The 17083-nt window shown below is 42.5% G+C and overlaps 2 protein-coding genes across 3 annotated transcripts in view; one reads left to right on the forward strand and one right to left on the reverse strand.

Moving 5' to 3' along the window:
• Positions 1–17083, reverse strand: part of LOC138168156 (zinc finger protein ZFP2-like) — a 283080-nt gene that overhangs the window by 265789 nt on the left and 208 nt on the right. Inside the window, exons 1-3 of the mRNA XM_069097195.1 lie at positions 16936–17083; positions 16297–16384; positions 11847–11973 (exon numbers count right to left, since the gene is read on the reverse strand). The exon at positions 16936–17083 is cut by the window's right edge and continues 208 nt beyond it. Of these exons, the coding sequence (XP_068953296.1) occupies positions 11847–11973; positions 16297–16329 (160 nt within the window). The 5' untranslated portion in view covers positions 16330–16384; positions 16936–17083. The remainder of the gene's footprint in view (positions 1–11846; positions 11974–16296; positions 16385–16935) is intronic.
• Positions 1–17083, forward strand: part of LOC138168177 (KRAB domain-containing protein 4-like) — a 367151-nt gene that overhangs the window by 48733 nt on the left and 301335 nt on the right. The window lies entirely within an intron of this gene.

Raw genomic sequence — 17083 nt, forward strand, 5'->3', positions numbered from 1 at the left:
AGCTGATGGCCATTTTCTCTTGATTACCTTGATACATTTGCATTTCACGAGGCTCCTCCTGGGACTGAATAAGCTCTGCCTGTTCAGTGAAGCCTTTGTACTGAAAACAGTCTTTCCTTGGGGTCACTGTCTTACAGTGATTTAGGGCCGAATAGTGTATCATGGCCTTTCCAACTTCATCAAATTCATAAGGATTCTGTGGATTTTGATCTACCTTGATATCAGAGTCAGAGATTTCTCTCACACCAAAGCCACAGGGGCCATGGCTCTTGAATCTTAGCTGGTCAGGTTCTTTCATGGAAATGCTCAGGTTGGTAGTGGTCTCATTCACTTTAAACCTGGCCACTGCACCTGAGGAAACACACACACACACACACAGATAAATATATCATCTTCCCTGCAGTGGCAGAAAGGAAACTAAATTTTATTCTATTTCCCCAGGGAAAAAGAAGATTGATGTCAGGCTGAGAAATTTAAAGAATTTTTGATACTTTGTCAGAAGGGCACAGTTTAATATAATCACTGCATGAACACTAAAAACCATTATAGGCCTGATCATGACATTTTGGAATCAATGAAGATAAATTTTAGAAAATACATGAATAATGGCTCTCCTAAAGAAGTGATGGGCCAAAAGAGAATGTATTATATCTTGGGGAAGTTTTTTGAAATGGTTGGTAGTTTGTGATCTGAGACATGAAAACAGAAAAAAAAAATAGATTTAAAAGGGTACACCAGGGAAATCATGTGAATGTTTAGTACATGCTCAGCAAATAGCAATATATCTATAAGTCTTAGCAGAATATAAGAAAAGGTGGATGTAACACTGAATATTATTATATGATGGTTAAAAAGAAGAAACCGTGGGGCGGCCAGGTACCACAGCGAGAAAGAGCACCAGCTCCAGTGTCGGGATGACATATGGATCGAATCCGGGCTCAGACACTTATTACCCACCCAGAAACACCTGGCCGTGTAACCTTGAGCAAGTTACTTCGGCCAGGTACCACAGCGAGAAAGAGTACCAGCTCCAGTGTCGGGATGACATATGGATCAAATCTGGGCTCAGATAGTTAGCACCACACCCAGAAATAATTGGCCGTGTAACCTTGAGCAAGTTACTTAACCCCAATTGCTTTTAAAAAAGAAAAAAGAAACCTAGGGGCAGCTACATGGTGTAGTGACTAGAGTACCGGCTCTGGAGTCAGGAAAACCTGAGTTCAAATCTGGCCTCAGACACTTAACACACACACACACACACACACACACACAACTAGCCGTGTGACCTTGGGCAAGTTGCTTAACCCCAATTGCCCTCCAAAAAGCAAAAAAAAGAAAAAGAAAACTATTTCTCAATAGTATATTAAATTGATAAAGAATGACCATGTGATAGCACATCAAATCTGATCAGTCCAAAAATCAGAAAGATTACCTGAGACTGACAAAATAAAAAGTAAAATTTTTAAAAAGGGATTTGAAGAAAGTGTTGAAAGTGAAATGGAGAAAGGCCATCTAGTGCTGCAGAAGGAGTATAAATATTCACAGGGCTTGAGTTTGAGTCTCATTTTCAGGGACTGCAGGATGTAAGTTGATGGCATACTATGGATCTGAGCTAATGTCATATTCAAATGATTGTTTCTTCCTCTGCAGGTTTGAAAACTTTTTAACAAGCCATTTATTTTGTTGACTGTTTGGGGACTAAAAACAAACTATGAATTTCCATCTCTCAACAAGAGAACCTGTAAAATTCTTCCCCGTTTTCTACCTCATCCATGTGTGAGGGAACATTTTCACTGTATACTGTTCATAAATTAAAAGACAGCAGGGAGAACATTGGATACTTAGACTTAGCAGTCAGGAAGACCTGAGTTCAAGTTCCAGCTGAGACACTTGCTAGCATAGTGACCTTAGGCAAGTCACAACTGCCTCTGTTTCCTCATTTATAAAATTGAGATATCAGTTCCCACCTTTAAGCATTGCCGTGAAGATCAAATTAGATAATGTATATAAAGCACTAAGCCTTACACAGACATATATCAGGCACTATATAAATGCTAATTATTATTGGTTTTGTTGTTATTTTTTTTTTAAAGCAATTGGGGTTAAGTAACTTGCTCAAGGCTACACGGCCAGTTATTTCTGGGTGTGGTGCGGAGCATCTGAGCCGGGGTTTGATTCCCACGGTCACCTGACCCTGGGGCTGGTGCTCTTGCTCACTGCGCCACCTGGCCACCCCTTTGTTGTTATTGTTATTCAATCAACTTGGAAAAAGTCCAACTTTGAAATGAATTTCATACATTATATTTTGCTGTACACATTCCAAGTTGTAACTACTTTTACTAAAAATGTTATTCCTATTCAACAAAATCTATAAAATAAATTTACATTGAAGTCTTGTAGGTAATAGTAAACGTGATTTCTTACTGGATTAAAAAAAATTATTCTAGAAAGTCCCATATTAAATTTTTGTAATTTAGTGAGTTCTTCTCCCAAAACCTTTGAGTTTATCAAACTTTAGATTACTATGGTCGTTTACTCCTGTGTCTTGCATACCTAATATATTTCACTGATCCACCACTCTGTTTCTCAGTCAGGACCAGATTGCTTTGATGATTACTGATTTATATTATTACACTTTTAGATCTGGTATGACTAGACTACTTTAATTTTTGTTTTCATGAGCTCCTTTGATATTCTTGACCTTTTGTTCTTCCAGAGGAATTTTGCTGATGTTTTTTTAGCTCTATAAAATAAGTTTTTGGCAGTTTGAATGGTATGGCACTGAATAAATTAATTTAGGTGGAATTGTTGTTTTTAATATGTTGGCTCAGCCTACCCATGAGCAATTGATATTTTTCCAATTGTTTAGTTCTGATTTTATTTGTGTGAAAAATGTTTTGTAATTATATTCATATAGTCACACTTACTAGTCATGTGACTTTGGGCAAGTCACTTAACCCCAACTGCCCTCCAAAAAAAATCATATTCATATAGTTCCTGGGTTTCCCTTGGCAGGTAAACTCCCAAGTATTTTATGTTGTTTACAGCTACTTTAAATGGAATTTTTCTTTCTGTCTCTTGCTGCTGGACTTTACTGGCAATATATGAAAATACTGATGATTTATGTAGGTTTGTTTATTTTATATCCTGCAACTTTGCTAAATTGTTAATTGTTTCAACTAGTTTTTTAGTTGATTCTTTAAGATTCTCTAAGTATACCATCATATCTTCTGCAAAGAGTAATAGTTTTGGGTGGCTAGATGGCACAGTTAATAGAGCACCAGCCCTGGAGTCAGGAGGACCTGAGTTCAAAACCGGCCTCAGACACTTAACACTTACTAGCTGTGTGACTTTGGGCAAGTCACTTAACCCCAACTGCCCTGCCTTCTCCCCTCAAAAAAAAACAACAACAAAGAGTAACAAAAATTGCCTATTCTAATTCCTTCAATTTAATTTTTCTCCTCTTATTGCTATAGCTACCATTTCTAATACAATATTGAGTAATAGTGTTGATAATGGGCAACCTTTCTTCATCCCTAATCTTATTAAGACTTTTAGCTTATTCTCATCACAGATAATGCTTGCTGATGGTTTTAGATAGATACTACTTATCATTTTAAGGAAAGCTCCATTTATTACTATGCTCTCTCAGGTTTTTAATAGGAATTGGGTGTTGTAATTTGTGAAAAGTTTTTTCTGCATCTACTGAGATAATTATATGATTTCTGTCAGTTTTCTTATTTCTATGGTCAATTATGCTGATAGTTTTCCTAATACTGAATCAGACCTCCATTCCTGCTATAAATCCTACCTGCTTATAGCATATGATCCTTGTAATATATTGCTATAATCTCCTCAATTTTATCCAGAGGTCTATCATATCTAACATTTCTAACATGCTATTTCTTTCTTGTTTATGTTGTGATTATATTTATCTAGTTCTGAGAGGGGAAAGTTGAGGTCCTCCACTAGTATTATTTTACTCTTATTTTCTCCCGTACCTCCTGTAACTCATTTTTTACTTTAAAAAAGTTGGATGTAGGGGCCGCTAGGTGGCGCAGTGAGTAAAGCGCCAGCCCGGAGTCAGGAGGACCTGAGTTCAGTTCCAGCCTCAGACACTTAACACCCACACAAAAAAAAACAACTAGCTGTGTAACCTTGGGCAAGTTACTTAACCCCAACTGCCCTCCAAAAAGCGCAAAAAAAAAAAATTTTGGATGCTATACCATTTGGTACATATAAGCAGATAGAGAAATATAGATATAGTACTGAAATTAATTCATTGTCCATGGTAAGTTTTAGCAAGATGTACTTTCTTTATCACTTTTAATTAGATCTATTTTTGCTTTTACTTTGTCTAAGATAAAAATAAAATTGCTACCCCTGCTTTTTTTCCCCTTTTTTAAACCGTAACTAAAGCATAACAGATTCTGCTCCAGCTTTTTACCTTTATTTTGTGCTTCAAAGGTGTTTCTTATAAACAAGATATTGTTGTACTCTGGTTTTTAATGAATTCCTCCATCTACTTCCATGTTATGGGTGAATTTATCCCATTCACCTTCACAGTTATGATTACTGTGTTTTCCCCTTCATCCTATCTTCCCCTATTTATCCTTCTCTCTCCCCTTTTACCCTGTCCCTCCTCAGCAGCGTTTTCCTCCTGACCACTACCTCTCTCAATCTTCCCTCCACTCCTACTTCCCTATAGGGTAAGATAGATTTCTATACCCAACTCGATGTGTATATTTTTCTCTCTATGAGCCAGGTCCAATAAGAATAAGGTTTATGAAATGTCCACTTCCTCATCTTTCCCTCTACTGCAATGTCTTTTGCACTTTATGTCAGAAAATTTACCCCATTCTCTTCCTTCCCTCTTCTCCCAATGCAATCTTCTTTCTCATCCCTTAATTTTGTTTTGTTTCTTTCAATATCATTTCATTTACTATCATCCAATCAGTCAACTTATACCTTCTATCTATGTCCATTCCTTCTAACTACCCTAATAGTAATACTGTTCTTAAGAGTTATAAATATCACCTTCCTGTGTAAGGATATAAACAATTTAATTTTATTGAATCCTTTACTAACAGTAATTTAGTGTTTGATAAGCAAAAATATCAAAGCTTTGGGGACAAAACTCACAATTTGACAAAAACTGCTGGGAAAACTGGAATACAGTATGGCAGAAACTAGGTATAGACCAACATCTTACACTGTATTCAAATATAAGGTCAAAATGGGTACATGACTGAGACATAAAGGGCAATACCATAAACAAATTAGGAGAGCAGTTAATAGTTTACCTATCAGATCTACGAAGAAGGGAAGAATTTATAACTAAATAAGAGATAGAGAGTATTATGAGATGTAAAATGGATAACTTTGATTATTTTAAATGAAAAAGGTTTTGCACAAACAATAGCAATGCAGTCAAGATTAGAAGGAAAGCAGAAAGCTTCAAAACAATTTTTTATGCAAGTGTCTCTGATGAAGGTCTCATTCTCAAATATACAGAGAACTGAGTCAAATTTATAAGAATACAGGTCATTCCCCAATTGATAAATGGTCAAAAGATATGAACAGGCAGTTTTCAAAAGAAGAAATCAAAACTTTCTATACTCATATGAAAAAATGTTCTAGATCACTAATGATTAGAGAAATGCAAATTAAAACAACCCTGAGGTACCACTAATGGAGTCTCAACACAGAGAGAAGCATACTATTTTCACTTTCTTGATTTGGGGGGGAGGGTTGTCTTTTCTTCTATCTTTTTTCATGATATGACTAATATGGAAATATGTTTTCAGTGATTATACATGTATAACCTATATAAAATTCCTTACTGTCTCAGGGAGAGCGGAGTTGAGGGAGAGAAGCAGAAAATTAAGAACTCAAAAAATTTTTTAAAAAGAATATTAAAAATTATCTTTACATGTAATTGAGAAAAAATAATATTTTTAAAAATTAATTTAAAAATCAAAATATGAAATTGAATACAATTTTATAATTATACAGTGAAATAAAAGTATTAATTTGGAACTTTGGGTGCAAAAGTTTTCTAGATCATTCTCATTAAGTAACAAGTGCACAAAATAAAAATGCATAAATATAAAAAATATTATTAAGTAGTAGGTTAAATTACTAGGGACTTTCACAACACAATTTATATTTGTTCCTGAAAGGAGTTCTAAAAACAAAAGATTTGGGGAGCTACTGCTCTGGAGTCACCGCTTTTCATTGTATTGATAGGTATTGCTATAAAATAAACTCTCCTAGGTCTGCTCACTTCTCTCTACATCAGTTCAGACAATTTTTTGCAGGTTTCTCTGACACTGTCCCTTCCATCATTATTTTGTTTTGCTTTGTGGAGGGCGGTTGGGGTTAAGTGACTTGCCCAAAGTCACATGCTAGTTTTTGTGTTAAGTGTCTGAGGCCAGATTTGCACTCAGGTCTTCCTGACTCCAGGGCCCATGCTCTATTCACTGTGCCACCTAGTCGCCCCCCTTCCATCATTTCTTATGGATCAATAAACTTCCATTGTATTCTTAGACCACTTCAGTCATTTCACAGTATATGGTTATTGTTTTTGTATCCAGATCTTTGCAACAGTAAAAAACAGCAGCTGTAATTTTGTGTTGAAATGGATCTTTTTCATCTTTCTGTGATTATTTTAGTTTACAGGACCAATGGTTATTATGGGGTCAAAGGGCACAGAGTAGAGTGAGTTTAAGCATATAGTTGCAACAGGTATTACAGACTGTTATCCTTTCATTTTAATACTTTGTGAATGTTTGTGTCAAAGGTATTTCTTATACACAACATGCAGTCTGGTTCTGCTTTCTAATGCATTCTGCTACTCTCATTCTTTTTTAAAGGTGGATTCATCTCATGCTCATTGTATTATGAGAATTTATTAGGTTTTCTCCATGGTATGCTCTGATCTTTCCCCTTTGCCCCTGCCTCAATCCTTACAAAGAAAAACTACATGGGAAAAGGGAAAGGGATATTTGTAAACTGTCTGGAACAGAGTAGGCACTGTGTGAATATTAGCTATTTTTACTGTGATTTTCTTCACTCACTCTACTCTCCTTAAACTACTATTCTTCTCTCCTATTCACTTATTTCCTTCTTGAACTCCATATATTTCAATAACAAAACACTCTCTTTTGTTTGGCTCAGCTAAGGGGCTCATGATCTGTTGCTTCTTTCCAAACCGCTTCATGTTTGTATACTAGATAGTGAGCTCTGTGTGACAGTAGGTTTAGACAGCACCTAGAACATAGTAGGCATTTATCAATTATATTGACTGCCTGACTAGACTCTGGGCTACACCAGGCTCCAGCCTCTACCTCAATCCCTGGATTCTAATCCCTCTGCTAGTTTTAAAAGGCAGGCTCTGGCCTCAGTCGGTTTCCGTCTCTTTTTTGTACCTTATCAGCTACGAGGAGTTACCTTTGTCTAGTTCCAAATCCAATGAGATCTGACTAAGCTAAAGACTGGAGATCACAAGGGCTTCTAGACTTCCAAATGGTCTGGTTCTATGGGATGCCCAGGAGTCTTTACCTTCCAATTCCCTAAGCTTAAAGTGGACATTTACAGGAATATGGCCATTTGTTTTCTGAGAATAGAGAGAAAGATTGAGCCAGAGAGATCAGGAGAGGATCCTTGGGCTGATGACTTGTATAAGTCTCAGCCGTGGATCACTGTTTCCAAGTAAGGAGTAGCCTTCATTCCTACCCACATGGTGCTGAATGGAGACAGAGAAAACCATGAAATTGGGCTGTCTGGGCCCACTATAAATTCAGATTATGTGATCTCTAGGCCCTTATTGTAAGAACAAAATCTTTGACATCTCCCTAACTGACTCCCATTCCCCCTCACCACAGCAGCTTTTCCTGATCTTTTCATTCCTCCCCAACTTCTGTGTTTGATTTGCTTCACCCCAGTCACTGAACTGAACACTTGGACTCATATTTTTCTAGAAATAATTGGACACCTACCGAGAGTTCTCTCCTCTCACGTAAAACAGATGCCTTCTTTTCCTCCTTTGCTCTGGGTGCACATGAAGAGGTAGCCTTTCTAGTTGCCAAGGCAAGCCCCTTTATATGTAGAAATGACCCCAGTTCATCCCGTCTTCTCCCCCATATTTTTCCTCTTATGTCAACCCCATTTTCCTCTGATTTTCAATCTCTCCTTGTTTACTGGCTCCTCTACTGCCACAAAAAAAAATTATGTCTTGCTGATCCTGATAAAAGGTTCATGTGGTCCATTCAAACCCACTAGATACAGCCTTCCATTCATGGTTGAAGACCTAGAGAGGGCCATGTACAAGTGATGCTTCCAACTCCTTTCCTTGTACTTGAACCTTCCCAAGTCTTTATTCCAGGTTCCAATTTCAGTGTTCAGCCCAAATTGCTCTCTGCAAAGTTTCCAATAATCTCCCAATTGCTGGATCTAATGTTTTTTTTTTTTTTCTCGATCTTCATCCTTTTTGACTTCTCTGTAGCCTATGACACAATCCCCTTTTCCTTGATGCTCTCTCCTGTTTAGGTTTTGGTGAGAATATTTTCTCCTGGTTCGCCCACGGCGGCCAGAACTAAACTCATTCTCTTCCCCAGCTCTCACTTTCCTATTGCTGTCCAGGGCGCCAGCCTCGCAACTGTCTGTCCTCAGAATCTAGAGATCATTTGCTCCTTCTCATCTCTCACACACTCACCCCGCACACCCCCAATTAAACCCTACAGAAAGTCATGGTGACTCCGCCTCTGTCCCATCTCTCCCATGCAGCCCTTGCCTCCCAGCATTGCCACTTTCTTGGTTCAGCCCCCATTCACCTCACACCTGAGGTATTACTGCAATAGCATTTTGGTTGGCTTCACTGCATCCATTGTCTTCCCCATCTCCATCCTCTACCCGGTCAAATTCATCTCTGTAAAAGGCACTTCTCATGTCACTGCCTACTCCCTAAATTCCCTTGGCTCCCTATCCCTAGGATCAAATACAGAATCCTCTTCCTGGCTGTTCAAGCCCTCCATCATCAGCCCCTCTCCCTCCTCCCCAGTCTGCTTTCACTTTACTGCCCCTCCACATGTGCAGTCATCAGTGGCTCAGGCCCCCTCTTTCTTCCTGGACCAGGACACTCCATCTCCAAGCTCCGTGTTTTCTCTGGCTGCCCCTCATGCTGGCTCTGGCTTCCCTGACGTCCCACCTGAAACCCCTCATTCTACAATAAGTCTTCTCCAGTCCTCCTCAGCCTCAGTGCCTTCCCTCTCCTGAGTAGCTCCACTTTATCCTGGATGGATAAACCCCACTACGGGTTTCTACAGAGTTGTTTGCATTTTGTCTTGCCACTAGACTGGGAAGTCCTTGAGAACAGGGCTTGTCCCCTGCCTTCACCTGTACCCCTGCTGCTCAGCACCAGATGCTTAAGAAATGCTTGTTAACTAGAACAAAAGCTAGGAAAGTGTCCATACTGGATGGCCTTAGCCATTTTAGGTTGCTTTCAGGAGGGTGCTATGCCCCAAAACTCTAAACTTGGACTTCTCATAGGATCATAGATTTATTACTGGAAGGGAACTGAAAGGCCATGGAGTCCAACCACCTCATTTTAAAAATGAGGAAACTGAGGTTCAGAGTTTCAGTTACTTGCCCAGGACCACAGTTAAAAAGTATCTAGGGACAGCTGGGTGGTGTAGTGAATAGAGCACCAGCCCTGGAGTCAGGAGGACCTAAGTTCAAATCCAACCTCAGACATTTGACACTTACTAGCTGTGTGACTTTGGGCAAGTCATTTAATCTCAACTGCCCTGCCTTCCCCGTCAAAAAAAAAGTATCTTAAAAGGAATTCCGAGTCAGGTCCTCCTGTCCCCAAGGCTAGCGCTCCCTTCACTACAACACACAAATGCCTCATGACAACAGCCCTTGTATGTCTGCTTCATCTCACTCACCTGGACAAAAGCTCCTTGGGCCTTTTGGCTCCAGAATCCATGGTGCTTCCCCTCTCTGGAAATAGGAGACCAGATCTTCTCTGGCCACTGGAAGCCCTGGGCATGGGGAGCACAGAAAGCATGAGGATGGAGAGAAATCTGTAATTTGGTCCTCTTTAGGGAAAGGAGACATGCACGCAAGGACCACAGTATGGTTCCCAGGACTCTTCAAGGATGGTTTCCATGGTATTGATTATGGGGATCTTTAGATGGGGGATCATGCAGCCAGTGGGGAATTTGAATATTCCATCTTTGTTCTTCGCTTTTATAGGAGGATGGGCACCCTCTATAACTTTCATTATTTAGAAATCCTTGGCAGCTGGTAGTGCAGTGGTGAGAGCCCTGGGACTAGAGTCGGGGAGGCTTGATTCCAAATCCAGCCCCAGACACTTAGTGGCTGTGTGCTCCTGGGCAAATGCCTTCCCTTATGTGAGCCTCAGTTTCCTCAGCTATAAACTAGGGACAATGATGCCAAACTCACAGAGATATTGTGAGGGTTCAATGAGAACATATTTCTGATTACTTAGCACCGTGCCTGACGCACAGTAGGTGTACACACATGCTCACTGCCTTCCTTTCTTTGCTACCACTTGAGCTGGAATTAGAGGGAACTGCAAAGGAGAATAAAGATAAATTTGCCATACTAGTGAAAGGATTAAATTGATTCAGCATCATTTATTTATTCATCCTTTTTTCAACTAGTTGATTTGTCCTGTAATTGATTTTGGCCTGTTTTGCTTAGGTCGTGATTCTTTCTCTCTGGACTTAGTTCAGAATCCAGCTGGTCTGGAATGAGTTAGCTTTAAAAATCCAGCTCTCCTGCTAATCATGGATCCATCTTGCCTCCAAGAATGTATGTGCCCTTGACGGATGCATTTGAATATCTCCCCAGTCATCTTTGGCCTAACTCCCCCTCCACAGGTGTAATAATCAGTGGTCCATTTCCTGACTTCAGGTTTTCTCTAGCTGCTCACTCTGGCATATCTTTAGGACACCATGGCATCCTTCAGGGATATCTGGGTTTCCATCCAAAATGTCTGCTCTGTTATCTCTAAAACCTTCCAGATACAAGGAGGGGATTGTTGCTAACCCTTCATTACCAACCTTCCAAACCATCTCATTGTGGCCTATGCCTCAGCTCTGTGCCCAGTCCTGGTGTCCTCAATCCCATGATGCCATCTCCCTGTTCTGCTATTTCTCTGTATTCCCCAGACCAATAAAAGGGTGGCTGTCTGCTTGGGATCTCGGGCCAGAAGCAGAGCCTTGGACCGTTTTACTGGCAGGCAGCATGCCCCTGTTAATAAAGGTCATTTCGCTCAGAGAACTGCCTTAGTTCACCTTATTGTTGAATTTCACACACAGCACTTGGCAGGAAGAGGAGCGATGAGCTACCAATTGATGCCTGTTAACAAGAAGACCCTTCCAAATAATAGGCCCATCCCAAAGAGGAAGGAACTTCCCTGAAAGGCAGAGGGCTGCCTTCACTGCCCAGGTCAAGGAACGGCTAGCTGCATGAGTGATCTTCAGAGATGTTGTAGGAAAAAATCACGTCCAGCAGACAATAGACTAGACAACCTGTGAGATTAGCTCTAAGTCTGAGATTCTATAACTTTGGTTCAAGTTCCTGAACATACACAGAATGAAAAGAGACAATTTCAGGAGCATCAAGGGAAAGTACCAGATTCTCATCACGTAATTCAAAGACCTTTCATAGGCAAACCAGCCAGGAGGAAGCCTCTGTGGAGGGACCAGCACTTATGACCTTCAAACAGCTGATAAGGCTCAAACCCTGCACACTAGAGAGTGAATGAAGACACTGCTTTGATGGCAGATTCAGTTGCCTTAGGAAATGGTCCTTACCCAGGGACAGCAGATTCTGGGCATTCTCCAGCATGACCTCCTTGTACAGCTCTTTCTGAGAAGGGTCCAAGAGGCCCCACTCCTCCAGGGTGAAGTCCACAGCCACATCCTGGAATGTCACCAACACCTAAATCATCAAAAGTCACAAGATTTAGAGCTGAAGGAGCCTCCAGAATTCATCTTTACCAACTTACAGGAAGAAACTAAAGCAAAGAAGAGATGCACCCAAAACTCATACCTTTATGAGTATCAGAGCTAACCCCTGAAACCATACTCATTGAGAGCCCAGTGAAATGTGGAGAAAATTTCTGTTTGAAGGGAGAATCATGTTAGATTAAAAGAGCCAGAGAAATGACTTCGTATGAAATGCTTCTCCTATGGAATCGGGGAGAAGGTATATGCTCCACCAGTGAGGTATGAGAATCTATGGAGGAGAAAGAGAAAATGTGTGACGAAATTCCTGCTCAATCAGAAGTGTCGTAAGTGAAATGCTAAGAAAATTCCATGAAGAATTTGAGAAAAGCTGGCCTTGGTAGGTATATTATAGGGAGAAAATCTTATCTGTGATCACTGAAGAGAGAGCAAAGAAAAAGCAATTATCTGCTTGATTTCCTAAAAGGTGGAAATAGTCTCAATGAGATGAAAGCATGAAGAAGATTCTTAAGAGACGGTACTCACAGTCTGGCCTGAACTGAGTGGGGTGGGACTGTTTCCAGCCAAAGTGAAGAAGGAGCGGCTGTTGTCTTACGGAGGGCTTGAGCTGACACTAGGGGTGATGGGTCATCGCCCAAACAGCTTCCGGCTCTGCTCTGTAATTGCTTTCACTTGTTAACGGCACCTACTCCTTAGTTTGCATTATTAGTTACATAGAAATGAATAACTGTGATGATTTCCAAGAAAGACACTGACAAAATATTTATGAGGAACAAATTGTTTAAATAGCCCCCTAGAGCTATAGAATGTTGGGGTCAAGGGTCAAGAGGATGAGTTAAGAAGCAGACCTGATGGCCACAAGAGGGAGGCCACATCTGCAAAGCCTTTGACACTTGGGAGGGGTCATACATACAGACCACGTGTTTGGCCATTGCCCTTGGCCTCTGATGTTCTTCTATTTTATTTTCTTCCATTTCTAGTAGAATGATTTAATTCACTTTTTCAGAGGCTTGATTATTTTGAAGTCCCTCAAACTTGTAAGGTAAGTGTCACCTTTGACTCCTGTATCTTCCCCTCCTCCCATCCAATAATTTGTTCTTTGGTTCTACTATTAATATTCTCTATCATGTGGAGAAAATTGTTTTTTCACTTTTCCATCTCCAAGATATCTGATTTATACTTTTATTGTAATCCTTATTTTGCCTTTAACTTCCCTTATTATTATTCAATTTTGAAAAATCAAAGAATTTATTGGGTTTTTCCCCCCCTTCTTGAGATTCCCAAGAATTTACAAACCTTTCCTTTTCTGTAGGTTTTTATGAGTCACGATTCTTCATTGCATAGCATTTACTCTTGATGTAGGCAGTCACTATGAGAAGGCGGTCCTTTTTTATTGATAAGCTGATACCTGATCTCTGACTGATTCTCTAACTTACTCTCGACAGAGGCTATTCTAACCCTCTTTCCTTATCCATCCTCCCACTTCTATCCTTCACCCGCATGGAGTGATGCCATGAACTCCAAACCTCCATTTAAGTGAAGAGCTCAGCTCAAACATCTCATTTCTCACCAGACTCCACTACCTTGGAACTCTGTCAGACTTCTCCATCATGCCCCAAGAAGCTTATGACCAGGATAACCTTGTCAACTTGTAACATCTCATCAACCTTGGTACTCGATATATGCCAGGCAGGGTACCAGGTCACAGCAGAGACTTCTGACCGAGGTGACCTGCTAGGGAAGGAAATGGTGGACCACTGCAGGGTCTTTGGTCTGAATCCCCAAGGACAGTGTTAAAATGTTAGAAGAAATGACCCTGGAAGATGAAGCTCTCAGGCCTGAAGTGCCCAAACCGCCACTGGGGGGAGAAGAGGACAAGAATGAGAAATTCCAGAAGGAATGGAGTACCTGGGCTGAAGGCAAAGGGAAGCCCAGCGGTGGATGCGGGGGCACTGAAAGCAAAGTCCTATGCTGGACCGATCAGTGCTGATCAGGAGCCTGGGACAGGAGACCTACCAGGCAGGCTGCATGTGGTCAGACAGGAGATGAGGAGGTAAAGGTCAACAGTTGGGGTGTCTGTGACTTAAATGGGAGGAAATGGGTGGACTGAATTCAGATCATCATCTACTACTGTGGGCAGGCATCCCTTAGAAGAAATGGAGTAGCCTCATAGAGAATACAAGGTTGAGAAAAGCAATACTGGGGGAGAATCTCCCAAATGACAGAATGCTCTGTTCCAACCCGAGGCAAACTGTTCAGCATCCCAGCAATACAAGACCATGCTCCAGGCACTGAAGCTGAAGAAGTCACAGTCGATCAGTTCTATGAAAACCCACACCTTCTAGAAATAACTGCAGGAAGGGCCCAGACATGGTGTGAGCTCACAACTCAGGCATTCTGGGAAACAGCTGCCTCCCTTCCTAGTCCCCTCTTGGTCTCAGCACTAACTGGGGACTTGTGATGGAATTCCCCACCAGGCCTCAAGTGCTAGGGTGCTCTCCTCACCCCCTTGTCATCTTTCTTTTCTGTGCTCTGGCTGTCACTTACAGTGTAAGCTACTGGAGGGCAGGGACGGCCTTTCTTCTGTATGTGGCTCCCCAGTGTTCACAACAATGCCTGGTATACCGAGTAGGCATTGACTAAGTGTTGACTGACCACTGACTACCTAAACACCCTCTTCTAAATGTCTTCCCTCTTATTTTGCTTTGAAAATTGAGGCCATTCACACTGAGCTACCTCTCCTCCCAAGTGCTGTTCAGACATCTTGGACAGATATCTAACAGCTACCTTAACTCAAGTGCTGGGAGAATCGTCCCAAATGGAACCCATTATCTTCCCCCTGAAGCCTCCCACACCTCCACTCTCTGTCACTGTCAATGGCAGCACCGTCCTCCCAATCCCTCAGACTCATAACTGAGGTGTCATGCTTGACTCCTCTCTCATCCCCCTTTATGCACCCTCCTGCCAACGCTGCTGACGTCACTTTTACAACATCTCTCCCATGCACCCCCTTCTCTGCTGATACTGCAGGCCTGCATCTCCTCACCCCTCGACTTCTACAACAGCCTGCTGGTGGGTCAGTCTGCCACAAGACACTCCCCACTCAGGGATCTTCCACTCAGCCAACAGAGCCTGCCATGTTGCTACCCTACTCTATACACTCCCGTGGCTCCCTCTCACTCCAGGATCAAATACCACCCATTATGACCTGAGCGTGGGCTTTTTCCGACTTTACATATTACTCCCACCACTGGGTCTCGTTGATCCAGCAAAGGCACTACGTGACATTTTCCCTGGAAAGACCTACCTATTATAGGCCTTTGAATAGGGAAGCATGCTCTTTTTTTTTAAAGTGTCCCTTTTCTATTCCTTTCCTTGACTAAGGAGCTAAGCAAGAAAGGACAGATAGGCATACAGGTACACATACACATTTGTACATACATACACATATGTACAGATCCATACACACATACATATATACACATAAATACATAGATACATAATATTTGATCTCTGGGATTGAAGGAACCATCCATCACTGCTGAATGGATAAAAAAAACTGTCAAGGACCCATCTGGCTGCAGGCTGTGCTCCCTTACCCTGGCCATCCCTAGCAAGGACTTTGACAATTCTCCCAACACAATCAAATGATTTAATATTTCTAAGGCTCATCGCACATAGCAGACACCATGTGACTAGCCCCTTCCCAATCTTCTTACACCTTCCTCCCCTCCACCTTCTCTCTGCCCCAGGGACACTGGCCTTCTGGCTGATCTTTGCTCAAGACCCTCCATCCCCTGACCCTGTGCCTTCCCAATGACCATCTCTCCTGCTTGGCATGTCCTCCCCTCTCACCTGAGCCTCCTGGCTTTTTTCACATCTCAGCTAAAATCTCATCTTCTGAAAACAAAATTTTCCCTGAAACTGTTAGAGCCTTTCCTCTTAGGGTGCCTCCCATTCCTTCTGTGGAAAGCTTGGTTGGACACGGATGCTCACATGTTTTCTTCCCATTAGACTGTGAGCTCCTTGAGGGCAGGACTGATTTTTCTTTCCCTTCCTTTGCATCCCCAGTAGGTTAGCACAGTGCTTAGCTCAGAGGAGCCACATTTTATATGCTTATTGACTTGACCTAAGAAATGACAAATGGGAGGAATTCAGAGAGACCTGGGAAGGCTTGTATGGCCTGAGGCAGGAGGACCATCCAGACAACCCATGTCTAACAGGAAAATGTTTCCTTGGCTCTCTGGGATTCCAGGTGTGCTGAGGCTGGTCAGGGCTGTGGATGGACTGCACTCACCTGGGAGGAGGGTCTCTGGGCGCCAGGGGCCATTCCCTCTGGTTCTAGGATCTCTCCTAGGAACAGGCTTTGGGCTCTGCAAGCTGACCTGGGGAGGGAGAAGAGTCTCAGGCTGGGGGAGACGCTGACTTTGCCTCCTCTTCCCAGGGTGGACGCTGACCTGCCTGGAATGACAGAGGATGAGCTCTCAGAGGAGTTACCTGGCCCAGCCCTCAGGGGACAGGCCACCCCCTGAGGAGGGCAGCCCAGAAGGTCAGACTGGGAAGTGAGCTTGGTCTGGTCAGGAAGAGGTCTTGCCACCCTCTCTAACTCCTTCCCTATGGCCTCATGCTCCTCCCCCAACAGACAGAAGGGGCTTGGGACCCCGGAGAACCTCAGTGACCCCTGACCCAGAGCTCTCCCTCCCACTGATACTATGGGTGCCATAGGAAGGTGGGGCAGCTGCCCAATGGTGACCTCTGGCACGTGAGGGGAGCCCTAACATGAAGCGGGGGCAGGGAGCAGCCCCGGGAGCCTGGGAGGGAGGCCCTGCCAGGGCTGCCGGATACTCTGCAAGAGGTCAGATGGGGACGATGAGGCCCAATGGAACAGGCAGCCAGCACAAGCGGGGTGTGGAGAGAGGTCCTCCCTCAGACCTACCTCGGACCTGCACACGCGAAGCTGGTTTCCAGAAGGCAGAGAGCTCTCCTCTCTGAAGGAAGGAAGCAGACAGATCGCAGCTCCAAGGAAAGGCAGAGTGATCGCAGCTCTGAAGGAAGAAGGCAGAGAGATCTCAGCTCCAGGGAAG

The sequence above is a fragment of the Petaurus breviceps genome, unplaced genomic scaffold (genome assembly GCF_028583685.1).
Source record: "Petaurus breviceps papuanus isolate PSGF00001 unplaced genomic scaffold, PetGlider_PUasm1.0 355, whole genome shotgun sequence".
NCBI classification, from domain to species: Eukaryota; Metazoa; Chordata; class Mammalia; order Diprotodontia; family Petauridae; genus Petaurus; species Petaurus breviceps.